This window comes from Pyrus communis, chromosome 15 (assembly GCF_963583255.1).
Source record: "Pyrus communis chromosome 15, drPyrComm1.1, whole genome shotgun sequence".
NCBI lineage: Eukaryota > Viridiplantae > Streptophyta > Magnoliopsida > Rosales > Rosaceae > Pyrus > Pyrus communis.
In genome coordinates this window covers 848,104-874,463 of record NC_084817.1, presented here as the reverse complement: position 1 = coordinate 874,463, position 26,360 = coordinate 848,104, and the positions used below count along the sequence as shown (strand labels likewise).

The 26,360-nt window shown below is 38.0% G+C and overlaps 6 protein-coding genes across 7 annotated transcripts; 3 read left to right on the top strand and 3 right to left on the bottom strand.

The window, feature by feature from the left end:
• Nucleotides 1-2,386: 2,386 nt before the first annotated feature.
• Nucleotides 2,387-4,440, bottom strand: LOC137718490 (uncharacterized). The gene is made up of 4 exons (XM_068458053.1): nt 4,235-4,440; nt 3,967-4,134; nt 3,466-3,714; nt 2,387-2,938 (listed from the first exon to the last, which is right to left on the bottom strand). The coding sequence occupies exons 1-4, from the start codon at nt 4,409-4,411 to the stop codon at nt 2,651-2,653; spliced, it is 882 nt and encodes a 293-aa protein (XP_068314154.1). The 5' UTR covers nt 4,412-4,440; the 3' UTR covers nt 2,387-2,650.
• Nucleotides 4,441-6,539: 2,099 nt separating this feature from the next.
• Nucleotides 6,540-9,763, bottom strand: LOC137718035 (probable alkaline/neutral invertase B). Its single transcript, XM_068457556.1, has 4 exons — nt 9,455-9,763; nt 8,634-9,065; nt 7,256-7,814; nt 6,540-6,835 (listed from the first exon to the last, which is right to left on the bottom strand). Exons 1-4 carry the CDS (start codon nt 9,761-9,763, stop codon nt 6,540-6,542), a joined length of 1,596 nt encoding a protein of 531 aa, XP_068313657.1.
• A 4,704-nt stretch (nt 9,764-14,467) lies between these two features.
• LOC137718803 (uncharacterized) lies at nt 14,468-16,428 on the top strand. Its single transcript, XM_068458339.1, has 4 exons — nt 14,468-14,785; nt 14,906-15,017; nt 15,387-15,883; nt 15,999-16,428. The coding sequence occupies exons 1-4, from the start codon at nt 14,582-14,584 to the stop codon at nt 16,119-16,121; spliced, it is 936 nt and encodes a 311-aa protein (XP_068314440.1). The 5' UTR covers nt 14,468-14,581; the 3' UTR covers nt 16,122-16,428.
• A 667-nt stretch (nt 16,429-17,095) lies between these two features.
• LOC137718032 (uncharacterized) lies at nt 17,096-17,461 on the bottom strand. Its single transcript, XM_068457552.1, has one exon. It carries the CDS (start codon nt 17,459-17,461, stop codon nt 17,096-17,098), a length of 366 nt encoding a protein of 121 aa, XP_068313653.1.
• A 1,820-nt stretch (nt 17,462-19,281) lies between these two features.
• Nucleotides 19,282-21,489, top strand: LOC137718695 (uncharacterized). The gene is made up of 4 exons (XM_068458242.1): nt 19,282-19,698; nt 19,810-19,962; nt 20,064-20,134; nt 21,050-21,489. The coding sequence occupies exons 1-4, from the start codon at nt 19,366-19,368 to the stop codon at nt 21,360-21,362; spliced, it is 870 nt and encodes a 289-aa protein (XP_068314343.1). The 5' UTR covers nt 19,282-19,365; the 3' UTR covers nt 21,363-21,489.
• Nucleotides 21,490-23,036: 1,547 nt separating this feature from the next.
• LOC137716752 (uncharacterized) lies at nt 23,037-24,876 on the top strand. 2 transcript variants are annotated; one of them, XM_068456132.1, is made up of 4 exons: nt 23,037-23,609; nt 23,840-23,902; nt 24,039-24,113; nt 24,222-24,876. In XM_068456132.1, the coding sequence occupies exons 1-4, from the start codon at nt 23,169-23,171 to the stop codon at nt 24,654-24,656; spliced, it is 1,014 nt and encodes a 337-aa protein (XP_068312233.1). In that variant the 5' UTR covers nt 23,037-23,168; the 3' UTR covers nt 24,657-24,876. The 2 variants fall into 2 exon arrangements, with proteins under 2 accessions (XP_068312233.1, XP_068312232.1); XM_068456131.1 differs by having other exon boundaries at nt 24,198-24,876.
• Nucleotides 24,877-26,360: the final 1,484 nt, after the last annotated feature.

Sequence of the window (26,360 nt, the reverse complement as noted above, 5' to 3'; positions counted from 1 at the left end):
CCAGGCATGCACAAAAAAGAAAACACAAAAATCTTGGGTTGATAGATACATGTACTGCTTTAAAATCAGGTGGCTGAGATTAATAGTTGAGAATTAAGGTAATTGAATATAAAAAAAAAAATCCATATATAGAATTGGCTTGATATTTATGAAAAGGAATCATTTTCAGATTTCTTCATTTTTAATCTATCAAGTTTGAAAATTCGGATTATTAAAATTTAATCGAACAGCTAAAATTATTATAAATTTTAAAATAGAACCTTATTTATAATTATTAGATTAAATCTCAATCGACCGAATTTCCAAACTTAATAAATTAAGAAGAAGGAATTCGAAGAATCCCTTTCCATAAATATCAAGCCAATTCTATATATGGATTTTTTTTATTTAGGCCATGTACGGTCCTTTCTTGTTTTTGCTGGCTGGCCAGAAAACCGACAGGTCTTTTAAAATGTGATGGGATGGATAATGGACTCTTCTGCCCAGCATATATATATATATGAAGTGGAGTCGACTACCAAACCAAAAGGCACTAATGAAGTGGTTAGTAGTGGATTATTAGTTGGCCTTGGACCCAATCATTCTCCATCCAAATATCTAATCAAGTAATTAGTATTTGCCAAGCAAACAAATATTTAACCTTATATAAGAGTGATGCATCTACAAAACTCGAAATTATGTGTTGTCTTACTTGTGTACAAATTAGCTTTGGTGATCGCCGTTGTTCGACTATCGCTATCTCTTTTATCTCGTCATATGAGTCAATAAGAAAAACAAGAAAAAGAAAATATACTCCTAATTACACGATAAAATATTTGGATGAAGTACACGTGCCTGATTGGCCACACATGCACTTAGAAAGGGGGACTTGTGCTTTATCTCAAATGAATGAGATGAGACCACAAAGCAAGTGGCGGATGCATATTGGGACCTAAGGATCCCAGAATCACTCAGATTTCAAAAAATATCCAAGTGAGGGTCTTTCCAGGATCCTCCGAATGTTTGATACCGATCCTTTTTGTGTGCACCAAGTATTAGAGCAAATGTCTCTTGCACGTTGTGTCAACAACACTCTTCAAATTCTTTCAATAGCACTCATCAGATTGTTTCGTCATATGTAATTATTTATTGACATGTGCGCAACTTTGTTACGTTGCTGACAACAAGCTCACCAAGCGTTCGACAAAATGCCTTAGTAAATAAACTGAATTTTTATTACGCGCTTCGCGCTATGTTTTTATTAAAAAAAAACTTGAACCTTTAATTATGAGACCCACAAAATTCAAATTCTAGATCCGTCACCTCACATAGCTAGAGGCTGGAGGACTGACTAACAGTGGCGGATCCAGGAAATAATATTAAGGGGGTCAGTAAGAATAGTGCACAATTTTTTTTTACTAGACCTAAAGTTATTTGGAAAGACATACTGCACACATGTTAATGCTTCATTTGCGAGGGTAACTAACATATTCCAAACATGTTCCCATATGAATGTTTAACAAAGAAACACACTTATCTTGAACACACTAACAATGTTTGATATCATTGCATCCCATTAATATGTTTGTCCAAAAATAATGATGTTAGAGGGCATGTATGAAGCCAACTCTAATCTTCAAAAGGACAGCTGACAATTGCAATTGCCGTGTTCCTCCGATAGTTTTCAATTACATGAGCAGCCTGTGGTTTCGTGATATTTCATGACCTAAAAATGGAACTGGAAAGCAGAATTTCACCCACTAAATTTGGCATTATTGGCAACTGGCAGCAACGACAAAAGCACTTTTTCCTTTTGGTCGTGACGATCAAAGCACTTTTTTATACCACCAAATCTTGGGCCTTCGGGTACAAGGCAGAAAGGAAAAACAACTGGTGATTCGTAATTCTTGGGCCTTCTCAAATTTTCAGCTTTCTAGGCTTTCGCTTTTTTTCCCTCGTTTTGCAATCCAACCAGCCCATCGGCTTTGCTGATTGCTCATTCCTGTGAGAATTTTCATCACATTCTTTCACCTATCAGACCTCATTGAGTCCGAAGCCCATCGAAAACTTACAACTTTGTTCGTCGACTCCCACATTGAATTTGCTGAGAGGTCTTATTTAATCAAGTTTGCAAGGTACGTGCTCGAGCATGCTCGGAATTTGAAGAAAATGGCCGCGTTTGTCCACTCAGTTTGGGCAAGGAGTTTAAGAAGAAGCAAGAGTATCTCCAATGCCTCTGTTGTCTGTACGGAAAAGAGAATTCATCCTCCCTCAGGTTGGCAACCAGGTGATGATCTTCGTACTTCGGGGAGTACGTATTTTGTTAAGGAATACGCTCGAGTGACTCGTAGTTTATTTACCCCATGATTTGGAAAAGGCCGGGATGATCTCGTTGTAGATATGCTCCTTGAAACGTTTGATTGATTGGAAGTGAAATGAATTTGGCTAGGTAATAGCAGTTATTGAAGCAACTCCAGCACTTTCATGGTCTCTGCATTGACAACGTATGTTTCGAGTATACGGATTTACAGACAAGTTTGAGTATACACACCGAGTAGCAGAAGAAAGTTAAAACATACTTATACACACAGCACGTATGGCTAGGTATAAATGTCACTGTACAATAATTACGAAGACATTATACATACACAAAGATTTTAAGGATTCAATTTCAAGTCTTCTTCCCCTCTCTGCGTGCTCCTTGGCATGACCAAGAGGTGCTTGAGGGATCGGCAACACAGATCTGAACGCGTAGTACCTCATGAACCGCACCTCGATATAGCACAGCGAGAACCTCCTCTTGTTTGGCCAATCCAAAATCTAACAGAGTGAAGCACCGGGAACATAACTCATCCCGCATGCGGTAGCCATGTGACCATCTCCCAAGCGTCCACCATTTTACACAAGCTTGCCGCTCCGATATCTCACTACTCTGGAGCGCTTTCAGGACACATTCAGCCTGCCAATTATGTTATTAAAACACTATAAGCATCTGAAATCAATAGCTGGTTTTGCCAGAATGTATAATATGGCTGAGAGAAATCAAGAACCGCATTCATTTTTCATAACGAAATGTATCGTCTTATGACATGGATAAGCACAAAAGTAATTCGGTTTAGGGTTCAATGCAAATTCATCGAAAAATAAACGAGTTGGAAACGTAGATTCCTACAGAAAATTAATCAGTGGAGAGGGTAAAGAGAAATCAAGAACTGCATACATTTTCAGAACGAAATGTATCGTCTTATAACATGGAAAATCACAGAAAAATCGCTGAAAGGAAACGAGTGCGACAATGGCAGAATGAATTGTATCATCTTAGAAGTAAATTTCATATCCATTTCCTCACAGCCTCAACAGTCCTAAATTCCTAATGCCATTACGGTTGCTAGTGGCCTTAATGCGAATTCATCAAAAAATAAACGAGTTGGAAACGTAGATTCCGACGGAAAATTAATCAGTGGAGAGGGTGATAAAAATGTATACCGGTACTCTCAGCCAATTCAGGCAGTAGTGCAAACCAAGTAGGTTAACAAGCACAGTAAGCTTTGGTTTGAAAAGAAACATTTCCACATCCTGATATCCGAATTGCAGTTGGTTCAAATTTCGCATCGCCTTCTGATACTCTCCAACCTCAAGGGATTCAGACGACGAGCATTTCTCCACGAATTGAACCACCGAGGCAGCAATCGCGGCCTTCTCGTTGTGCAGCTCGATGTAAAAGCTCCTCCACCCCTGCACAAATCATAAATTTCCAGAAGAGTATAACAAACAGCATTGACTTACAACATATGCTCTATGTTTCTTTTATCTAAAGTATCGAACTTTCAAGTGTTTTTCTCTAAAACGTAATGAGATCGAGGGCTTCTGCGTCAAAATCGTACTTCCTTCTCCGAAATCATGGATAATCATTAGGGATTGATCACACCACAAGCTCAAATTTTCAATTGATCAAATAATTTGATTGATTGACGATTGGGAAATTACCACGGACGTGGGCTTTTCGATTGCAGTGGAAGAAGAAGAAGACGACCCATGATCGGAAAATTCCAGAAGAGGCCATCGCCGTCGTGCCAGACACTCCCATACGCAATCCGACTTACAGAGCTCCCTCCAAAACCGAGAACAGCTGCCCAACGCGCACAAATCCCACACCTTCGTTTCCAAAAATTCAAATTAAAAACAAAAAACACACACAAAATTAATATCTACAACCATCGGAAGAAAATGAAACGATCAAGGAGCTTTGACTCACCGGTAACAAGGAAGCAATTTGGAGGGCAATATCATCCGGAACGTGGAGAGGAAGAAGAGAGCTCATTTTGCTTTGCGTGCACCTCTGAAATGAGAAGGGGGAAGTATTTGACTTGATAATTTGTTGGGGACTATCTTCTTCTGCCCCTTCCGCTTTCCACCTCATTGGAGTTTCCATCACGGAAACGACACGTACGCCAAGGAGAAACTTTTTATTGTGACTGAGAACACGAACGGTACACCACGTGCTTTTATATAAATTGTGGGAAATTTTATGTTTTAAGTTATTAATTTTTTAACACACATTACTCATCATTTGTATAATAAATGACCCGTGATGTACCACATCGTGTACTGATCACATTGAAAAATCTTTCTACGCAAGTTCGCGCCTGCAGTAAAACGACGACGTTCTGTTTTTCTTTCTCCGCCAGTAAACGACATCAGAGGAGATAAAATGGGGGGAAATGCTCTATTTGTTTTACGATTAACTGGGTGCTTATTTTAAAGGTGATGAGTGGTGCAGATGAGAAAAGGAAGAAGGAAATTTTGCTCACCCCTATTCCCGTAAGATTAGTTTGGTGTAATTAATTTTAAAATAAATTTCAAAATTTAAACTAAGTGAGCATCACCCGCACTTTAAGGGTGAGCATAAATGTGCTCTAACAATGAGTGGTAATGGTTTACCTTTTTCTTTGCCTAAAAATTACTTGGGACTTGTAAATTTAGAGTATTTATCAAATATAGCCAAATATTAGCTTTTAATTTCAAAAATGTCAATTGTTATAAAAACTTTTAAATATATTCAAAATATCACTTAAATAGACACAAACACCCTTAATTCATACAAATAACTAGTTGTTGATAAAAAGATTCTTGTGCGATAATCAAGTGGTGCTTTCACTAATTTTTCTAATATGCACCATAAGAATTTCAATTCTGTAAACCTTCAAATATGTTTTTTGCACTTTCTAACAACACAACAAATCTCTCGATTCACTACCACAGTCAATGATAACCTTCAAAACAGAATCGGACACAGACAACACCCTTAATATTGCAAAAGTGGAAAATTAAATATGAAGCACATATAATCCAAAGGAAAATTGAGATAAATAATGTTACAAAAATTGACAGTTCATTCTTCCATAAATATTTAATCGAAGGAAGAAACTACAAAAGCAAAGAGAAAACGTAGACCAAGAAAAGTGCGAAAAATTAACCTCTACACTCATCTTCATTTGGAAGTGCACAATTCTTCACCAACAGTTGATGCTTTCACTATGCCTCCTCCAATTTTAAGGTTTAGTTGTGAGAACTCTTCATCTAATAGGGTTTTGGTTTTTTTAATTTATTAGGTTTAAAGTTTAAGGGTATTTGTATCTATTTAAGTGATATTTTGGATATATTTGAAAGTTTTTATAAAAACTAACATTTTTGAAACTAGAGGCTAATATTTGGCTATATTTGATAAATACTCATAAATTTAATTACTTACAAATGGAAATATGTAAAATAGTGGGAAAGAAAATAAAAATCATCATAATTTGGATGGACGATAACTTATTATATTGACACATGTTATAAAATAGATTAATATGTGTCATACGAAAGCATTATTCATTTTTCTCCTTTTACCATTCATCACTCGAGAATTTCACACATTTATACAACTACATTTTTACTTATATATTAGTCTTGAGATCGAACAATTTCTCTTCCAACTCAACCTTTACTTAACATCTCATTGCAAATCTCTCTCTTATTTTTCTTCTTGCAAAACGTCATTTCTTTGTTCGGGAAAAAAAAATAAAAAATGCCTTTCGTGATGACCCACGACGGAGAGAAACACGAGTTTGTTTTAAAAGGACCAAAACCCTAAACCATAACATATAACATACCTGTTTGAATTTCGGATACTTGCGTACAATCTGCGCCTCAGCCCCATCAATTTGGAACTTGTGATTTTATGGGGTTTATAAAAGTTGTCTAGGTTATGCTTCAAATTAAAAATGTAAAGTCAAAGATACTATTTGTTTTTACTTTTAAGTTTTTAAGCTTTAATAATTGAGACTCATTTGATAACTACTAAACATTCAATATATATATCCTCCGTAGCTGACCTAATGTACGTTTGTATAAAAGAGGAGAATAAACTATAAAGATGTTTAAATGCTAAAAGTTCCACTTTCTCACAAAAAAAAAAATAAATAAACACGCCCAAAACTGTTTGCTTGCAATATTCTAACACACATTTGCATAAATACGGCCAAAAAAAAAAAAAAAAAATTAAAAAAAATATATATTTAAGAGGTCCATGAAGCAGATCTTTTAATTAGGGGTTTCATTTGCTCGTCCTCCTGCAATGCTACCATTCCCAAATGAGAGGGGTCTTCCAGCATCATCTTTGCCACCAAGTACCCTGCAACCGACCATGTCTGGTACTTCCGTGCCTGCTTCCCCATGTACTTCCCTAGCTTCCCGTCATAGTACTCCGGCCAACCGTCTTTCGACAACCGGCTCTCCGCCAGCTCGATCGCACGTCGCGCTATTTGGGGCCTCCCCGTTTTTATGCATGCCGCCGTCAACAGCCACAGCAGCACTGCGCCAATCACAAAAATAAAATTATTTTACGTAACATATTTTTCCCTCAAATTTCATTTTTCATTTAACAAAAAAAAGCTGCTTCTGCTGTGTTGTGAGAATAAGCAGCTGTAAAATAAAGCAGCATAGTGTTTGGTAAACTTTTTTGTAAAAGTGCTTTTGAAAAAGAAAAAGCAATATTATAGTGTTTGATAAACTTTTATGTAAAATAGATGTGAAAAAAGTTGGTTTTTCAAAGCTGGGTTTTGCAGCTTCCTGTTTTTGGCTTTTTTTTCACCCAAAACTGTGAAAAAAAAACTGAAGCTAAATGTTTAACAAACACAAAAATAGCTCCCAGCTTTTTTCAGAATCACTTCAGCACCAATCCAGAACTTTGTACAAAAGCAGTTTCAAATTAGTGAATAGGCGATAAGTTCACCTGGCCAAGAGCCTCCATTGTGGTAACTCCACCTAGTATTCTTTGGATCACAGCCAGTAACAATCCCCCACTCATGATTTTCTATTGCTGGATAGCAAATCTTCAACGGCACTTCTCCGACCAACTCATCCCACCGCGATTCAATGAGATCCATGATCGCCGATGCCTGTTCCGGCGTCGCCAAAGATGATAAAATCGCCATGCAATTGCCCAAACAGAACCACCGGAAATCCATTCTGGCCGGGCTCACATTCCCAATGAAGTAACCGCCGTGGCTCGGCATGAAATCGAACACCCAATTGGGCAGCGAATCCGGCATGACGTTGAACTTGTTCACTGCCGTATGAGAGTACTCCTCCGTCTTGTAGCGGTAGATGTCGTTGAGCTGCTTCAGGTCCAGCCAGAAGTAGCTGCGCATGTGGTAGGTCAGGGCGTGGAGGCGGTCGGTTATGCGGTTTACGAATTCTTTGCCGCAGTTGTCTTGCTTGAGCAAAATCAGAGCGCATCGTAATGCCATGAAGAACAGCGCTTGAATTTCGATTGGATATCCGTACACACCCTGCAATACATATCATAACGTATTTTGATTAAACAAAAATTCTCTGCGCAAAAAGTCGATATTAGATGCTAATGAAACATGTCGGGATAAATTTTGTTACACATATTATCGATAATGAAATATATATAATATCGACAATCTATTATTTAATAAAATAAAATGAACTTCTTGCTTAAAGAAGAAAACCGTGACATGACTAATTAGTCATATCATATGACTGGTTAATCTCTGATCACTATATTATCGATATCAGATCGATACGTCGTAAATATTAATTTCTCCTTAGACATTTTTAAGGAAGGTTCTGTTACTAACATGTTTACTTCCATTGTAGGTAATATGTTTGGGTTCAAGGCCTTGCGCGCTCTATGTGTGGAGGATTTGCGAATCCCTCCTGCTTATGTTAAAACTTTACAAGGCCCACCTCATGGTATCTAATTTGAGAGAGATAAATTGAACAAGTATGACCGCTCTCTATTGGGATGTACTATAAAACCAAAATTGGGGTTATCTGCTAAGAATTACGGTAAAGTAGTTTATGAATGTCTATGCAGTGGACTTGATTTTACCAAAGATGATGAGAATGTTAATTCCCAACCATTTATGTGTTGGAGATACCGTTTTTTATTTTGTGCCGAAGCAATTTATAACAAATAAGATGTAATGCATAATTATTTTAGCCAATTTTTGATCGCTACTATCGACTGAGTGTCCATTGATAAAGAATGGATGTAGGGTTTAGATAATAACTAAAGCAAAACATGACTAATTAGTAATTAGCGCACTGAAGGCGTCTGATAAAATGGGAAGTAAACTAACCATTCTGCGATCAATCATACAACATCCATCAGCACAGAGCAGAGTAGGGAAAGTATCAAATCCTTCTGAGAGGCAGAGAGCGAGGATGAGGCGAATGCCGTTTTGGCAATCGGGCATTTCGGAGACCGAAGAGTCCCCGGTTGACTTTGTGTAAGCGCGAAGCAATATGATCCACCAGAATCCAGAATCAACCGGAGCCACTCTTCCGATTGCAGTCTCGCCAAAATCCGCAGATATGGTTTCAGAGTTTCGTATGGGGTCATGGTGCACTTTGAAGCTCGCCGGCATGACCCCTTCTCCTAGCTTGAATTGGTCCACAAATTTCTTCAGTGATTGCAGGCGAAGTGTTTTCAAAAGAAAGTTCTTCACTATCTCATATTCTCCATTCATCAAAAATGCCAATGCACTTGGCACAAAATCTCTAACAAACACCTATACGAAAAGATTACTAAGAAAAGCATGAAATAAATTTGTAACATTAATTTGAGAGAAATATATACAAAAGGAACTGGTTATGAAATATAGTTGATATAAGAGCTCGTTTGAATATGCTTTTAAAATGAATGAAAGCGTTTTTGTTGAAAATATTTTTGGAATCAATTCTTAGTATAAATGCAAGTAAATCCTGAAAAAGTACTTAAAATGCTTCCTAAAATAAACACATAACTGGTGCTTTTTGCAGAAAGCACTCAAAATACTTGTGGAATCTAACAACATTTTATCTAAAAGCATTTTCAACCATTTTAAAAGTACATTCAAACGAGCTCTAAAGCCTCAGATCGGTAGTGTCCCTCCAGTTCTATTTTTAATTAAAAGTTCACCTGATCATAGTTAAGTTCTTCGACAGAATGGTCGACGGCGGCGAGGGTTCCAACAGCCTGGCCACGAAAGTGAACTACAGAGCGGCGCAAGGTTTCCCAGGCATCGGAAACCATGGGATTGGTGTCAAAGCTTGGTCTAGGACTCCCCAAAAAAGACAACTCGCTGAACGACCTTTCATCGAATGATCTCTTCTTCTCCACGCTTACCGGTCTAGGCCTGTCCAGCAACCTCAGTAAATTGGAGTCTTCTCCGATTTCGAAAACAGGTGACTCGTGAGTTCTCGCATTCCCATTTTGTGAAGGAGACATCTTTTCCGGTTCTCGGTCCTTGAATATCGATCGAAAACAGCGATTTCGGTATCAAATCTAAGGTTCAAGAATCTGCATAGGTTGACCGCATGAGTTCATCACAAAAAAAAAATAATGATGTAGATTTAGCACATAAAGTTGATGGATATTGAAAGCAACTAATTCCTTTACTTTTTTCTTGTAAAGGTCGTTGAGTAAAACTTTTGCTTACCAAAAACGTAGCAGAAAAGCTAACGAAGGGAAGAAGATGGCTGCTTGCCCTGCTGGTGATGCGAGCAATGTGGCAACTTATATGGTGGAGCGAAATGGGGAGGATGAAAAAGTTGACAGCAGGGAAGCAAACGGTCTCATAGTTTTTGATCGAATCGACGACATTCATAATCTTCAACGATACATCAAAGATAAGTACAAGAAGCGAATTTTAACCGGACTGCGAAAGAAAATGGCGTTGTAGTTAAATGTGGACGGAAGTTGGCAATCTAGGTAAATCCGTCGGCAGCTTGGGATGTTCCCCTCGTTTTTGTCTTTATTTTTGTGTAGCCCGAATGGTTTATGGTTGTCATATTTCCAAAGTCCAAAGGCTGCCGGACCAAATGAACGTTTATAGTTCTTTATTTCCAAAGGTTTTAACGTTTTCTTCCTTTTTTTTTTTTTTTTTTTTAATTTTTATTTCCATGATCCAGAGATCAAGGTTTAAGCAAATTTTTTTTTTTTCTTTTGGTAACAAGTTGCAAAATTGAAGATCTCTGTGAATTGTTTGTTTAAAAGAGATTTTTAAGACTAAGAAGGTGGGATCTAGGAGCATCTGGCTGATATTTTAGCAGATAAAATGTTGAATTTTCATCCATGCGTCTCAGGTTCAAAAATCTTCATTTTTTAAATTATTGTAATATTTTTGGACTCTCCCTCTCCCGTTAATAGTAATAAAATTTAAAGAAAAAAAAATGGGATATGGGAGGTAGGAAGCATGTCAGTTGTCCACGAGGATTTGCCGAAAATAGAATATTTAGCTTATGGAAATAGGTATGCAAAATATGAGTTTTATTCTCATTTTTTGTATATGGTGCATTTACTAACATATAATAAAGTCGTCATTTAGTACTATGGTATAATGTAATTCCTCTTTACTCGTAAGTGAGAGATCTTAAGTTCGATTTTCCTCAAAAACGAATTTGAACCACATAATTACCACTGTTCTAAAAATAGATAACTTTCATTTTGCATTTTATTTTTTTTCAATAAATTGTAAGAGACTTGTCGAATATTTAAATGAGTACACATTATATGCTTGTTCCCCATGTTTTCATTATGTTCCAATACTTCATAATATATGTGTTATTCTATTTTGTAGTTTATGATGAAATTATATATACTTCAAGTATAAACATGCACTTATTTACATGAAATATAATGGATTTAGTTAAATCCGCCTAATCCGCCTAGGCGCTATGCCCCAGCTCTCCACCCGACTAGCGCCTAGCGTCTTTTAGAACCTTGATAATTACTAGCACATTATTAGACTTAGCCTACTCCCTTACCCTTTAGTATCGATAATATCGTTTGCTTAAAAAAAAAATAAATAAAGCCGTTTATAATAATAAACAAAATATTGATAACAACCTTTAGGCTTAATGAGTTAGAGAACTTTTCCAAAGTTATTCGTCCACGAAAATTGTAAACAAATAATGCACAAAGAAAATTAATTTTTAGATAACTTCGAAGATTTTAATTGATAAGTTTCGAATAATCAAGAGCAAGTTCCACGACGTATATTTAATTTTTCAAGTCATTCGTCATGACAAATTTCCAATGTACAATATTTTGTCATATTTAGAAAAAGGAAAATACGAATGCAAGGCATTTTTTGTAAGATCCGGCGGCAAGTTTAGATTCTTAGGAACATCTTTACGGTTATAGTTTTATTTCTTCCAATTACAAAAAAGTATTTCTAAATTAAAAGTCTGCATCCTTACTATTACGGTTGTTTGGTCTTGTTTGTAAGTGGTTAGATTTGTACATTTTAATCATCTACGATTGACACATCCCGATCGAGATCAGGGCATGCTGGCCGTCACGTGGAAGTGACGTAACCATGTGCACAGTGCGGAAGCTGATAAAATAATAATACAAATAGTACGAATAAATAAAAACTAGCTTTACACAAGGAAATAGTGAACGAGTGCAAGCGTAAGTGTGAACGCTAGGTTCAAAGCATAAAAGCCTAATGCAGTCCAGAAGGAAACGACGCAACAAAAGCACACCCAAAGGTGGTCCTACACTGGTGGTGGTCTGTCAGATATGCCGGGGAAATCCTCAGGGAAGCCACCAAACGTGCTAGCCAACTAGAACCTGGAGGGGCGCAAAACAAAAGCGTGAGTGGGCGAAAACAAAGCTTTTCGAAAACCATTTAATAAATAAGTTCTAACCCCTCGCCGTAAAACCTGTATACTTCCTAGAAAATAGTATATATATATATATATATATATATATATCTACAAGTCATGCTCAAGAATATGCTATGCCAAAACCTCAAAGTAAAATGCAAGTGCTCAGGTAATAACGCATCAATATCATATAATATCTGTCAGCCGGAGTCACCTAACGTGACATGTACGGCTGAATATAGAGCTCAAATCTCCATCTCACTAACTAGACCTGCACACGAGTCAGAACCACCTAAAGTGGTATGTACGACAAGCCTGGGTGTAATATATATATATACGCTCAAGTGTTACGATCACGTGAAGGCTGGGCGAATACTCGCGGGTCACCTACGAGTCGGAACCACCTAGAGTGGTCTGTACGACAGGACTGGGCACCTAACTTGGATCCAAGCTGAGCGTGTGGTGCAGGAGGTGAACATCACGTGAAGGACTGTGCCCAACTCTAAGCGGGAGCACTAACACCGAGGGTGCAGATTATGAGCTCTCTATGTATCTCAAATCGCTACTGAATGTAAACATGAATTACACCTACCTGGCACTTACCTGTGCGTCCGCAGCACCAATACACACACACACATATATACAATTAACAATGCATAAACAATGGAAACTATAGGCATGGCATATAAACGAATAAACGTTCTAAATCAATTTCTGGGAAAAGTATAAGTATATAGGTATATACGGAAACCAAAAGGCCACTCACTGGTATGTGGAAGGGTCGTAACCCCCCTGCCTCGAGTGACCACGCTCGTCCTCGGGATAGGTATCACCTATATGCGAAACAACTACAAAAACGTTAATTTTAAAGTACATAACCAAACTTAAGAAATAACTTCTCATACAATACTCAAATGGGGTGTATGAATACACCAACGTGATCTACTTAACCTCAGGAACATCCCCATATTTTTAGAAAAAATTTCACCGCCGCACGCGCCCCCACGCGCTGGCCAAGGCACGGCCACGCGCATGCACATGCCTGGCACGCTGACGGCGTCAGGAATATTCCGTTAACTTTAACGGATTCCGTCAACGACGTTAGGAATATTCCGTCCAAACTGACGGAATATTTTGTCGTCTTCTCTGGCGAGGCTCCGGCGCCGTCGGCGGCGCCTGAAAATCGGGAAAATTTCAAATCGTAATATCTTCTTCGTTTTTCAACCAAATTTCACAAAATTGGTACCAAATTGAAGCTTACAACGAGATGAACAAAATCATACCACTTTCAAGTGCTAAAATCCATGAAATCTCACCGAGAAAATACCCCCAACTCCGGCCAACCTCGAAACTCGTGATCCCGACGTCCAAAACCTTCAAACGAACCACCCCGAGCCTCCTAAGGACCTCACCAAGCTTCCTACAAGCTTGAAATTCCAAAAAACATAAGAATTTACGTGTGCATGAACAATACCAAAAATCTGGTATCCCGAGTTCGACGTGAAAACGAAGGTATCCTTACCTGAAATGGGTATGGTTGGACTCTAATGGACCTCACGAGCATGGATATGTACTTTGTTTCTTCGATCTGTGAAGGTTTGGGTGGTTTTGGAGTGTGTCCGTACGTATTGGATGGAAATGAGAAGGAGATGGAGCTCGGGACAGGGTGCAGGGCAGGGGAAAAGGGTGTGGGGGTGTGGGAGAGTGTGTGTGTGGCCCAAAACCTGCCAACAAAGCCCCAAAAACAACCACACAACGAAAAATCACACTAGGGGCAAAATCATCTTTTCACGCGTACGTTTTAAAATTTTTGAAACGGGCTGTCACAACGATGGTGCGGAAATTTGATTTCAACAATTGATATTTTCATCTAGTGCTACATTCATGTTCTCACGTTAATCGATTAATGTTAGCTGACAACCAAGACAGTTCAGTCAATGCAGACAACCAAGCTTGAGATCACCAGCGCCCGAAAACCTCTGTTACTTAGGAAAACAACCCAACTTTGGGCAGAAACACGACTCCCGCCATAAATTAGATTTGGGATGCCTTGAAGAATACATCCGAGAGAGGCTCGATATCCATTTCAGAAAAATCATTTTGTACTTCTTACAAGGATACATTTAAAAAAAAAATCAATTTCTAACTGACTCGTTACTCGGTTAACGGCCCGATTTCTTTAACAAGAACCCAACCCAAACCAGCCCAATCCAACTCTATCCCTCATCTCATCTGATAGACCGCTTCGCTTTCAAAACACGACACCTTTTTTATATTTCCCGACCGTTGAGATTGAAAGCTCCCTCTTTGACAACTCGCAACTCTTAACACTCTATAGTGCTCTCTCTGTCCAACGGTCTTCTTCTTCTCCTCCAAAACTCCGCTCTCCAAAGATCCGATCTTTTTCTTCTTCTTCTGCGATTTCTCTTCCCAAATGGGCACCAAAGAGCTTCTGGACTCCCCCTCTCAGCGCCGGAACTGGCACAACATCTTCAACGCGCTGGTACAGATGCTGCGGTCTCAGCAATCGAACCTCGAGACGATGGCCGCCGACAGAAAAGTCTTCAAAGATCGCGTCAGAGTGCAAGAAGAGAAGTGGATCTCCGCGTTTCATCTCTTGGGAGATCAAATCCGCCAGGTATTTTCCCCAATTTTTGAATTTTGTAAAATTAGGGTTTCGTGTATTGACATACGAATTTCTTTTTGGGGAGGTTTGGAATTGAAAATTTCTGTGGGTTTCTTGTGAATTTGTGTGTAGATGAAGGTGGACTTGGAATTGAAAGAAATGGAAGGCTCCGTTGAGTCGGCCAAGTTAGGGTGGGCTCTTAGCATGAAGCAACAAGAGGCTTATATCGCGAAACTCAAGTTAGGTGAGTATTTTTTTTTTCCATATATGCAAAAAATATTGCTACTTTATAAGCGTGATTTTCTGTAGATTGTGTTTGATTCCGTTAGAATTCTGTTTTCGAAACACAAGAAAACTTGGGTTTAGTATTTATAGCGTTCCATGTCGATTTGAGTAGTAATTTGAGTTAATCCGTCTTTTTTCCTGTCAATGTATTAGGTTTGTATTGTCTATATAAGCAACTCGATTATGTTGGATTTCGATGATTTTTTCCGTCAAAATATCCTATGTTGGCAAATTAGCAAGGCCTCTTTTAGATGATCGGGTACTTGTTGTATGTGGGTGGGAATTCGGGCTGTTTTGTGATTTATTCTTGATGTTTTTGTACTTACAGAATACTCGGACAGTGAGTTAGAAGGTTTTAAAGCATGGTTTGACCTACACTCCAACAAAAATACCACCTTAAAGCAGCAATGTGATAAGCTTGCTTCGGAAAAGAGCTTTGCGTGGCATCAGTATGACCTTATGGAAAATGATTACAAAACTAAACTGAAGAGCAAGAATTCTGAACTCGAGCAGGCGAATGCAAAGATACAAACTCTTCTCGCCAGTATGGAGCAGTTACAGTCCTCAAGTACCGAAAAGGATGACAAGATTGGAATTTTAATAAGTAAAGTTGCTAAGATGGAGACTGATTCAAACAATTTCAAGAAGGAAATTTCGAAACTTTCGAAGGAGTTGGAAACATTAAGAAATTCCACAAGTACTTCGTCTACTCCTGTTTTGAACCGGTGTACAACAAGAACTAGAGGCAAGAGTAGTGTTAATGTAACTGTGAAGAAAGATTCGTCGGCTGTACAACGTCCTCATTCTTCAAAGGACACCAAAAAGGTACTTCCGAATTTAATGAGTTCGAATCAGATGTGTTCTTATTTATTTCTCTTTGCTATTTTGTAGCACCGATGCTAAAACTACAATATTTGATCTTCTGTTTCTGGTTGATCAGGGGAGCGGCAGTTCAAAGAGAAACGCAGATGATGTTATAACCATTATCGAGACTCCAAAGTTGTTCTCATCCAGATTTAAAGTACCCAAGTTGAAGAATGCATCATCACCCAGTGTAAGATAACCGTCCTGCCCAACGGCGTTTTCCTAACGGCGATTGTCACACCGTAGTTTCATGTGGTGTTGTTCAGTTTTAGCTTGTCTTGTGTTCTCCTAGGGTTCATTGCTTTTGTGTAAATTATGTGTCAATCCTAACAAGTAGTAAAATATATAATTGGATCTGTGAAGCATCTATGTGGTGTTATCTTACACATTTATCCTGTAAATTTTGATAAATTTATTTTTTTCTTTTTTAATCAGTGGGAATTTGATTCTCAGTAGACTTTTCTATTTTTTCCTTTATAGCTTTTTTATTCTCAAGGCCTATTTGTAATTGCCTCTAAAAGCACTTCTACTACTTTACGCATAAAAAACTAAACGCTGCTTTTGGATCGTAAAAGCCCTTTTCTAAAGAAGGGGCTGCATTAGTTCCAGTTTCTCCAAAATCCAAATGCAAAAGAAATTAAGAGATGCATTTTGGCCATAAAAGCGCTTGCTTCCTAAGTGGATTTGGATTTTTCAATAAAATTTTGGCATGTTAAGCTGTTGAAAAAGAGTCTATAAGTACTTTTTACAAAAGCAGTTCCAAACCGGCACCGTTCTGTCATAAACTCACGAGTAAAGATGGCAAATCAATTCATTGGATTGTTAATAGATACCCATTAAGACCGATTTAGTTTGATTTCATCTTATACCATCATCACCACTACTAATCTCAACTATATATTACGATAATATCAAATTAAACGAGTCTTTAATATGTATCCGTTCACAACCAAATGGTTGATTTGTCACCTCTAGTAACGAGATTATTTCCAAACTATCCACACAACTAATTCATTCTTAACTAATAGCACAGCAGGACCATGAACTACAATTTCAGTGTAAAACAACACGAACATCATTAATTGTTACATCATGGTGATGATTATGATGAATGGAACCTCAAAAACTGCTTGATTAACTTCATGATTAACAATATGTAGTTGTTTTAATTAACTAATAAGTACCCCAATAGTGAGGCCACCACTTGGACTGCACAGAAGACTGATAGGACACCAAAACGAGCAACAGCCCCAGAAACAAGGCCACGCCCCAGGGGGATGCTCCTCCACCTTCAGCTGCCTTATCAGCCACCGCCGCCTTCGTCGTCACCCGAAAGCTACGGTATGTGATCAAACAGTAAGCGACAATGGTCAACAACAAGGGCAAAAACAAGACAAATATATTGAACCCGAACTTAGTTCTCTCCATCTGCGCCTTGTAGCTGGTGTAAGATGAAAATATTAGTAACGCAACCACTATGCCGACTAGCATCACTAGAGACGATGCTGGCGCAGAGACGGAGGCTAGGGTCTCCTCCATCCATCCCTTCCTTCCTTTTCTCTCACTCAAAAACCAACCCATCTCTCTCTAGCTAGTTTTTTTTTTGAGTGAGATGAAGGATGAAGATGGTATTATATATACCCAAGTCACTGTAGCACATTTCGGGCAAATAATACAATGTATTTGACCTCCTCTACGTGACATTGTATCACTGGTTCGAGATGCCAAGTGGCATTCCAGGGTTAGACAGTAAGAGTAGATGAGAAATTTTTAGTTATGACGGGAACAAGGATGGTATATCACGTGTTTTTATGTAAATGGTGAGAAATTTTATTTTTTAAGTTAATAACTTTTTAACACACATATCTTACCATTTATATAACGATACGTGGTGTACCACCCCGTTTGACGGTCACACTAAAAAATCTCTCAAAATACCAAGTAGTAGTATGGGAAATTGGAGGTTAACTTTTCCCCAAGTAAGCTAGTTTTTCATGATTTGAAATTGCTAGGGTTTTAGGGTGGGGTCTGATATAGGAGGTTTACAGTGCAGGTGTGTTGGCTTTGTGCCTTTGGCATAAATTCTCAGGTTGCAGATTCTTATCTCCCACCAATCTTTGCATCTATTTCTTTTGGATACTTTGACATGCCCACAGATAAGAGATTTTTCAATGTGTCCTGACACACAGATATGTAAGTTATACGTTATTATATAAGTGAAGAGAATTTTATTTTTCAAGTGTCTCTCTACTTTTATAATGACATTTTCCGTGTTCCAGACATAACTAAAAAAATCTCTCGAGTTAGAGGGAATTGATACTAAAATGTTAAATTTTCCCAAAAAAAAAAAAAAATACATAAAACAGGGAAAGAAGAATATATGCTTCTTGGTTGATTGCAAATCTTCACGATCAGGGAAGGGTTGGATATGCTGTATCTGCTATGTTATATGTGAATAAATTTTTGATTAAGTTTTTATGACTTGTTTGAGATTGTTTTATGACAACCAAACATGGTTTAGGACGCTTGAAATGACTTCTGACTGCATTTGAGAAAAAACCTTTAAAAGTGTTTATGACTCATAATTTTTTTTTTTTTTATTTTGAAAAATATATTGAAATGTTTTTTTTTTTTTTTTTCTTTTCAGAAAGCACTTCAAGGTATATATTCAAAAGACACTGGATAATTTTAATAAAATTGAACATGTAATGGAGCTGATTTTCACCTTTTCTTTTAGCCTCTCACCCATTATCTTTTATTTCTGACCATCAAATTAAAAAATCAAACGATAACAATCAAGATAATTAAACAGAACAGTGTAAGAAGAGAGAAAATATATTTTTTATCATTACCAAAGACATAAAATGGTGAATGAAAAAACGTGACGATGGACCTCTCTTTATACGATGTACTTCAAATAAATGCTTTTAAGCAATTATATTACGAGAGTATATATAAGAAATACTTACGCTCATAACCACATAAAAACACTATTATTCCCCCCAACAAAAACCGGCAATGGCGAAAAATGGACGTATTGGGTCTTGTTGGACTCAAGTTGTTGGGCTTAATTAAGGCTAGCTTAAGTTGGGCTTCATGAATAGTACGGCCCTTTATTGCATTAGGGCTTCAGATGTTTCCTGAAGCATGTGCTATCCACACATTCCATTTTACTTCTTACATATCCCTTATTAATTTTCATTTGTTGATTTTCATCCATTCATTCGATCTGTCGAAAATTAAAATGATCTGTGAAAAGTAAAATAAGATGTATTCCGAAACGTTTCAAACCGCGAAGCCCAAGAAGGGGAGGGCAATTTTCCTTGTTTTGAATATCGAAATTCACACCCTCGCTTTTTACTCCCTCCGATTTTTTTTCCAAAAACCCTTTTGGTTTCCATCTTTTCGCCTGCGAATTTCTCACACACTGAAAATTTTGAGAGATGCCGCCAAAAGATGAGAAGCCTGCGAAGCCGCGGAGGGAGGTGAAAGTGGAAGAAGACGACGACGATGAGAAGAGCTTGGGTTCGATTGCGTTGGAGCGCAAGAAGAAGCAACCCACGAAAAGCAGTGGCAATGCGAATGGAACGGCGAAATCTACGGGCAGAGAAGCCGCTAAGGTGAAGAAGGAGGACAAGATGGACCAAGATTGGGATAAGGCCACGAAGGCGAAGCCTAAACAAGAAGCCAGAGTGAAGAAGGAGGAGAACGGCGGCGACAGCAACGAGGAATTGGGTTTGAAGCCGAGAAAGGGTTCGAATTCAAAGCCCCAAAAGGTTCTTGCTTTGTTTTGTTTTGTTTTTTTTTTCTTTCAAATTTGGGTTCTGTTTGTGAGAAGGTACTGAATTTTACTGTTTTACTGACGAATGCGGGTTATTTGGATGAAGGAAATCAAGAACAACAGGGTGAAGAAAATGGAGGAGGAGGAGGAGGAGAAGGGGAAGAAGAGGAAGGCGTCGGAGGCTGCGACAGAGGAGAAGAAGAAGAGGGAGAAGAAGGTGTATGATTTGCCTGGTCAGAAGAAGGACCCTCCCGAGAAGGTACACAAACACTGCCTTTTTTCTCTTAGTACTTTAATTCGGATTTAGAATGTTGCTTTGGAATTCTTTGGGTGATTGTTTTGTTGTACTTTGGAGTTCAGAAGGACCCACTTAGGCAATTCTACGAGTCGCTTCACCAGCAAATTCCGAGTAGCGAAATGGCGCAGTTCTGGTGAGTCCTTGCTATCCCATTTGTTCCGATAATTGGTTTTGCTTAAGCAACTACTGCTGAGTTTACTGCATACTATTTGAGCTGCCTTATGCTTCTCCTTGCATTCAGGCAATATAATTGTTTCGGAGTGTGTTTTATTGTGAGTAGCTAGTTATCTAGTTACCGCTATGCTGCTTGCACCGAAGCGCTGGCTTTGGGGCATCCGAAAGCATGTTTAAGTCCCAAATTCGGTGAACTTGAATTACAAATCAATGAATTGCATCGCGCTGCACCTGGTTTACAAATAAAATTGAGAGAAGTTTGGATACCTACTATTCAACCTTGGTCTTGTTGTTTAACATGTATGGAAATCAGGAAATGTTTACTTTGGTGCATGCTGCATTTAGGGCATTAGGTTGAGGTTTAGTATTAGCTTGCAATTGACAGTTTGAAACCTGCCTCTTCGGTTGATGTCTGAGTGGTGGTCGTACTTTGAATGATGCTTTGCTTTTATACTTGTAAATGACATATAACAGATTCATGATTTTCATACCAGTTTTGCTTGTTTGCAACCTATAGGTTTCAGACTAGTTAAGTTGGTTGTTTGCAACCAGAAGGACGGATTCGTAATGGAAAATCTTGGCCGTTGGGTCATGTAGAATGATCCTAACCATCAACCCAATCCTCCCTTGCCTATAAATGCGACTCTCCTCCCTCATTTCCTTCACATTTTCTAATTCGAAGTCCTTGGGCAGCTTCTCCCCAAACTGGGGGTAAGACCAAGAATGTTTAAATCCTCCCAGATCCTGCAATGGCGAGAGCCTCGTTCTCTTGCCCTTTTTGATTATTTGCAATGCTACAACTCTAGCAGTTGAAACTAGAAACCGACCAAGTATAATTAAACCTAGATTGCTTAAGTTTTCAATGTGAATTCAGGATGATGGAGTACGGTTTGCTACCCAAAGTGGAGGCAGAGAAAGTGTTTGAGAAGAAGCAGAAGAAGAGTCAACTGCAAAAGCTCACTTCTCCAACAAAATCTGTATCTTCTGTAAAGACGAGCACAAAGTCAGTTACTGTTAAGAAGAACACAGCATCACCCGCAGCGCCTTCAAATAACAAGAAACCGACAACAGTCTCCAAAAGCGCAACAAACCAGTCGAAGAAGCGGAAGACGGAAGATAGCAGCTCAGAGAGAGACTCTGATGATGACTTTGTGGCCAGAATAGTAAAGAAGAAGCAAGCAGCTTAGTTGTGCTATTTGTTTGTCATTAATCAATCACAGCCTTGGGGCATTTGTTCTGCTACCTTATTATTCGGCATTCGGATGTAATTAACTTTCATTAATCGGATTGTAGCGACGTTTTAACAAAAGATTAGTCAATGGTTTATCATTTAGTGTTTGTATTTTTACTAGGGTTTTCTTAGTTGAAATTGTTTTTCTACTACAAAAGTAAAAGATTATTAGGGAGAATCAGGAAGGTGGATTTTGTGATATGCACTTTAAGTCGTTTCTGCTTTTGTTTTTACTTGGTCCTGAAGTAACGGAATCCAGAGAATTAAGTCCAATTAACAGGATTTTCTTAAATTTTATTTTTTATGTTTAATTAACTTAATTTTCATACCATGGTCAAGAGTTAATGGGCTTAAACTCAGTCTGGTAAGAAACTGGGCTTACAAGGTAATGGGTCAGCTACTTTGGTTGCCATTTCATATTCCGACATGATTTCTTAAACCTTTAAGGGAAGAGATTATCATTTTTTTATAAAAATAAAAATTAGTTGTAGGGTTCATGTCACATCGAATTTTAATGATCTGAACTGTCTATTTTTCAAGTTGTACCTCATAGATCATCCTTGCAAAATATTAGCCAAATCAGAAATATTTAAAACGTCTAATTGGGTTCAAAGAAATGAACGAATACTTTATTATATAAGAAACAATGAAATTTGATCTTGATAATTAAATAGGCAAATGGTTTCGGATTGATTTGAAATTTTGTAAGGATGATCTATGAATCGAGACTTACAAAATAGATAGTTCGGATCCTTGAAATTCGATGTGGAGTAGACCCCACACCTATTCCCTTTTTTTTTTTTTGAAAAAAATAAGGATCCCTTTGCATAAAAGGCATGTTTCTTTTCATATATAGAAGTACAAATTTTGGTGTGTTTATTAACGTACAAATGCCCTTTGTTCTCTTACCCTCTCTTATTTTTACCTACAAGATGAATAAATTAACGGTAAATCAAAGGACAAAAATAGGTTGAAAAAGTGTGAAAATCATTTCCCATAAACGTATCACCAATTAAATTTCTTTTTGTTTGATTTATAATATGTTTTGGTGAGTCATAGGGACGCTTTGCATGAAGGAAGGCGAACAAAATTGGTTTCAAGTTTATTTCTGGGTGGTGTTACCCACACTTTTTCTGCCTCTTACACACTCATGTTAATTTATGTTATTTGATCATTTTTAATTTGTTTAATCCGACAATCAAAATTTTGAAAAGTAACACAATTGGAGAACCTTTTCTATAGCAGCCGCATCGACTCGAAAGATAAGACTCTGTGTAACCTTAGATAATGTAAAAATAGAAGATATTAATTTTGTGTATCTGGCCGCACAAACACGTGATTTCTTGCATTTTCCTTGTTAAACTAACCCGAAAAACAGAAGGTAAGAAAAATAAAAAAGCGAAAAGGATTTAAGGAAAACTCCCTCTGATTAAAAAATAATAAAAAATTAGAAAGACTATATACCCTAGGGAGTAGGGGCTTGGCCTCAATCTCCATCTATTCGACACGTGTCGCACTCTCCTACCTCCTCAAGGATTTTTTTTCCTCTCGCGTCCCATAAACACAGAAGACAAAAACCCCGTCCTCCAAGTTACTCGCTCTCTCTGCTTTCTCTCTCTCATCCAATCTTCTCGTTGCCCTCAACGCCTCCGCACCCCCCCCCCGTCGTCCGCCCTGATTCCGGCGCATATATATATACGTGCTTTTGGCCACAAAGACTGCAATATTGCTGTGAAATCCTCAATTGTAGAGAGTGAAAGCAATGGAACAGAGAGAAACACTGACAATGGAACAGAGGCTTCTACTCTTCCCCTGTTTTCCGAACGCCAGCGACGCCGAGATAGAGGTGGCGAAAATCCTGATTAATCTTCCCCACATGATCTCCGAATTCGAAACTCCGCTTCCGATTCAGCTCGCGCTCGTCTGGGGATGCAAGAGAAAGAGATCTGTACTCGCTCTGAAGAACGACGGCGGCGCTTCCAGTCTGCGTCGTCTGATTGGACCTGATTTTTTGTCTTCACTTCCACTCTGGGCTTCTCTGGCTCCTGGGCCTTTGGCGGCCATGGCTCCGCCGCCTCCCCCCGTCCCTAATGCTGTCAAGGAGGAGACTTCCAGCCCCGATACGCCGCTGTGCTTCGAGCCCAGTGAATCTGATGAGAAGCAGCCTGACCACCTGAGAAGTAAACTCCTTGGTCAAAAAAGGGTACGACTTTTTTTCTCTGTTCAAACTCCAAAAATAAAACAACTTCTTGTTTTTCCATAAGAAATTTTGTAATTTATTTTTCTGTGATATGGGTTTTGATTTTCTGGCAATTCTGGCAACTGGGTTCGATCTCTTTCTTTCTTTTTCCAATTTACGGATTAAATATTTTTGATTTATTTACTATTTTTCACTGTTTTCTGATTTTTTTTTTGTTCTTATTGATTCTGCAGAAGACAGAGGAATGGATTCCAATTGTGGACGAATTGACTTCGAAGAAAAAATTGCGAAATCAAGTAAGTATTTTACTTGAATTATTTTTTGGTCTTTTGCAGCAATTTCTCTGTCTTTTTCTAAAATTCAACCGTGCCAAATTATCCTTTTTCTTTTTCAATTTATTTATTTAACTTCGATTTTTGATAATTTGAGCAGGAGCTTGTGAATGTGAAGCGTTTCTTTGAGAAGATGGATGGTCTTAATTTGGAGTTGAAAGCAAGGAAAGAGGAGGTATATTTTTGTTTCGCTTAAAAAATATTTTTCTCGTGTTTTAATTTGCTTACCCTTTTTTTTTATTTTTTATTTTTTAAGCAGCTAATGAGACTTGACCATAAACAGGAAGAGGAGCCACGTTTGGATTCGGATGCAAGCCCAGAACCAACCGAGCAATTAAGCCAACCGACCCAACTCAAGTCTGTGACTCTGCCTCAACCGGCCCCAAATCAAGAGCCTTACCAACATCCTGAGCAAGTGAAAATGCCAATGCCAATGCAAATTCAAATTCCTCCTCCTCCTAGTGTGATTTTTTATCAACATCAACTGCAGCAGCTGATCATGGATCAAACGGCTAAAAATCAAAGAAGAGAGATCAACGTGGGCCCGCGAGGCGGTAACTTTAACCTCTGTTTTAAGGACTCTATCGTGTTGAACTCCTCCCAGCCCTTTGATCTTAGCTTGGTTAACAAGGATGTGATTAGGAAAAGGGCAGCTGAGGCAAGGCAGAAGAGGCTCGAAATCTGCAGGGTCAAGAAACCTCGCTTCCACTCCAGATGACATGGCATTGGCCAATGTTTTTTTTTTCAATTTTTTGCCCCTAATAATTTGATTACTTTATTTGGGGTGTAATTGTTTATCCAAACCAAAAGGTTTGATGAGGTCTTTTTTAGCAATTATTAAGGTGAGACTTAGTACGTAGATATATTGTACCTATAATTCCATATATTAACATTGTCACAGAACAAGAGAAGCTCGTAATGAGATTTTGGTCATTGGGAATTACATCGATGTTTGATTGATGTATTGTTAAATTTAATTTCAGATTCATTCAATAATTATTTTTGTGTGTGACAAATTTGAAAAGTCCGTGTACCACAAAAAGAAACAAGGAGCATGTTAATATGTGAATACTTTTCAATTATTTGATCTATAAATATATTTACAGATTAAACAATATTAAAGTTAATCAAGACGATTCTAAGTTTTAACAAAAAAATAAAATTATATACACCTTGTATAGCAATTGGTCAAAGAGTAGCCATTGAATCCTTAGATGTAGAACTACCACTTCACTCATCTACTATACATCATGTACCAGAGCGTAATAAAATTTTCATATAATTAAAAAGTATTTATCCGGTTTATATTGTAAGTGAAACCACAATATAATTGAGTTTTTGCCAGTAACAAAAAGGAGCAGGCTTTATGCCTGGTCCGTAGACATACATCTACTGTTCCTACACAGAAAAATGGGCCACATAAAAGACGGACCCGGTAAGAATTCTAAGTTGGCAATAGAATCTCGGCCGTAGATGACGAAGGAGGAGGATTTACTTCACAATTGTTGTACGAAACCCTAGTTGCGTTCTTACATAAGTAATAGTTATCCTTTGAGATAAGGCCTCATCAGTTATCCAGTACTACGATTTAGTAGTATTTTTTTTTACTTAGAAATGAGAAGTTTTAAATTCGAATATTGTGAATAGTGTATTCGATATCAAATTAAGTTATCCATTATATTGCTTAGCTGAACTCTTCCTTCCTCTTAATGTAAAAATATTCACCTGCCTCCTGCTGGAAATATGCAGAGGCAAATACTATTTTAATTTCCATCTCTCTCACACAAATACACACTCTCTCTCTCTCTCTCTCTCTCTCTCGCTCTTCTCTGTCTGTATATATATGTATTTTAATTATGATGCAAGTGAGGAAAATTATTAATTGGGATGAGAAGCTTGCAATTTTACTGGTGCAAGCGACGTTGCACCTCATGCTTCCATGACACTGATGCATCTATGATCTATCATTTTCTATGTTTTCCTTCCTTCCTTTCCCTTTTAATCTTTTTCTGTTTGGTTTTTTAATCCTTTAATTATTTTCAATTTTAATCAGAATTTCTTGTATTCTACTTTTTATCATCTAGAAATGCCGTTGCCATAATCTGAAATTCTTTACTTCACTTTACTTTCTCTCTGATTCTGCCCGATCGCCGCCGAAAAAAGAAGGTTTCCTGTTCGGCAATCGGACGGAATCAGAGAACAAGTCCGCTGCTATGACTATGTTTGATCCACTCCTTTCATCCTTGGCTTCTATACAAATCACCAATCAATCTTAAGAAAATAATTATACCCCCCCATCAAAGTTGAGCGAATATTGAGTTTGACGGTGGTGGAGATTTTATAATTCTCGGAACAAAATGAGATCAAAATTGAGTTTTAGGAAGCAATGCAATTTGGAAAAAATAATCAACGATTGGCAGCC

What these genes read in the sequence shown, in the direction of transcription:
- LOC137718490 (XM_068458053.1), bottom strand. Translation starts at nt 4,411, where the DNA reads ATGGAAACTCCAATGAGGTGGAAAGCGGAAGGGGCAGAAGAAGATAGT. An exon ending in AAATTGCTTCCTTGTTACCG is followed by an intron (nt 4,135 to 4,234) that starts GTGAGTCAAAGC and finishes TTGGAAACGAAG; the next exon opens with GTGTGGGATTTGTGCGCGTT. An exon ending in TCGAAAAGCCCACGTCCGTG is followed by an intron (nt 3,715 to 3,966) that starts GTAATTTCCCAA and finishes TGATTTGTGCAG; the next exon opens with GGGTGGAGGAGCTTTTACAT.
- LOC137718035 (XM_068457556.1), bottom strand. Translation starts at nt 9,763, where the DNA reads ATGTCTCCTTCACAAAATGGGAATGCGAGAACTCACGAGTCACCTGTT. An exon ending in AAGAACTTAACTATGATCAG is followed by an intron (nt 9,066 to 9,454) that starts GTGAACTTTTAA and finishes CTTTTCGTATAG; the next exon opens with GTGTTTGTTAGAGATTTTGT. An exon ending in GTATGATTGATCGCAGAATG is followed by an intron (nt 7,815 to 8,633) that starts GTTAGTTTACTT and finishes TATGTATTGCAG; the next exon opens with GGTGTGTACGGATATCCAAT.
- LOC137718803 (XM_068458339.1), top strand. Translation starts at nt 14,582, where the DNA reads ATGGGCACCAAAGAGCTTCTGGACTCCCCCTCTCAGCGCCGGAACTGG. An exon ending in TATCGCGAAACTCAAGTTAG is followed by an intron (nt 15,018 to 15,386) that starts GTGAGTATTTTT and finishes TTGTACTTACAG; the next exon opens with AATACTCGGACAGTGAGTTA. An exon ending in CTTCAAAGGACACCAAAAAG is followed by an intron (nt 15,884 to 15,998) that starts GTACTTCCGAAT and finishes CTGGTTGATCAG; the next exon opens with GGGAGCGGCAGTTCAAAGAG.
- LOC137718032 (XM_068457552.1), bottom strand. Translation starts at nt 17,461, where the DNA reads ATGGAGGAGACCCTAGCCTCCGTCTCTGCGCCAGCATCGTCTCTAGTG.
- LOC137718695 (XM_068458242.1), top strand. Translation starts at nt 19,366, where the DNA reads ATGCCGCCAAAAGATGAGAAGCCTGCGAAGCCGCGGAGGGAGGTGAAA. An exon ending in CGAATTCAAAGCCCCAAAAG is followed by an intron (nt 19,699 to 19,809) that starts GTTCTTGCTTTG and finishes ATTTGGATGAAG; the next exon opens with GAAATCAAGAACAACAGGGT. An exon ending in AGAAGGACCCTCCCGAGAAG is followed by an intron (nt 19,963 to 20,063) that starts GTACACAAACAC and finishes TTTGGAGTTCAG; the next exon opens with AAGGACCCACTTAGGCAATT.
- LOC137716752 (XM_068456131.1), top strand. Translation starts at nt 23,169, where the DNA reads ATGGAACAGAGAGAAACACTGACAATGGAACAGAGGCTTCTACTCTTC. An exon ending in AACTCCTTGGTCAAAAAAGG is followed by an intron (nt 23,610 to 23,839) that starts GTACGACTTTTT and finishes TTGATTCTGCAG; the next exon opens with AAGACAGAGGAATGGATTCC. An exon ending in AGAAAAAATTGCGAAATCAA is followed by an intron (nt 23,903 to 24,038) that starts GTAAGTATTTTA and finishes TAATTTGAGCAG; the next exon opens with GAGCTTGTGAATGTGAAGCG.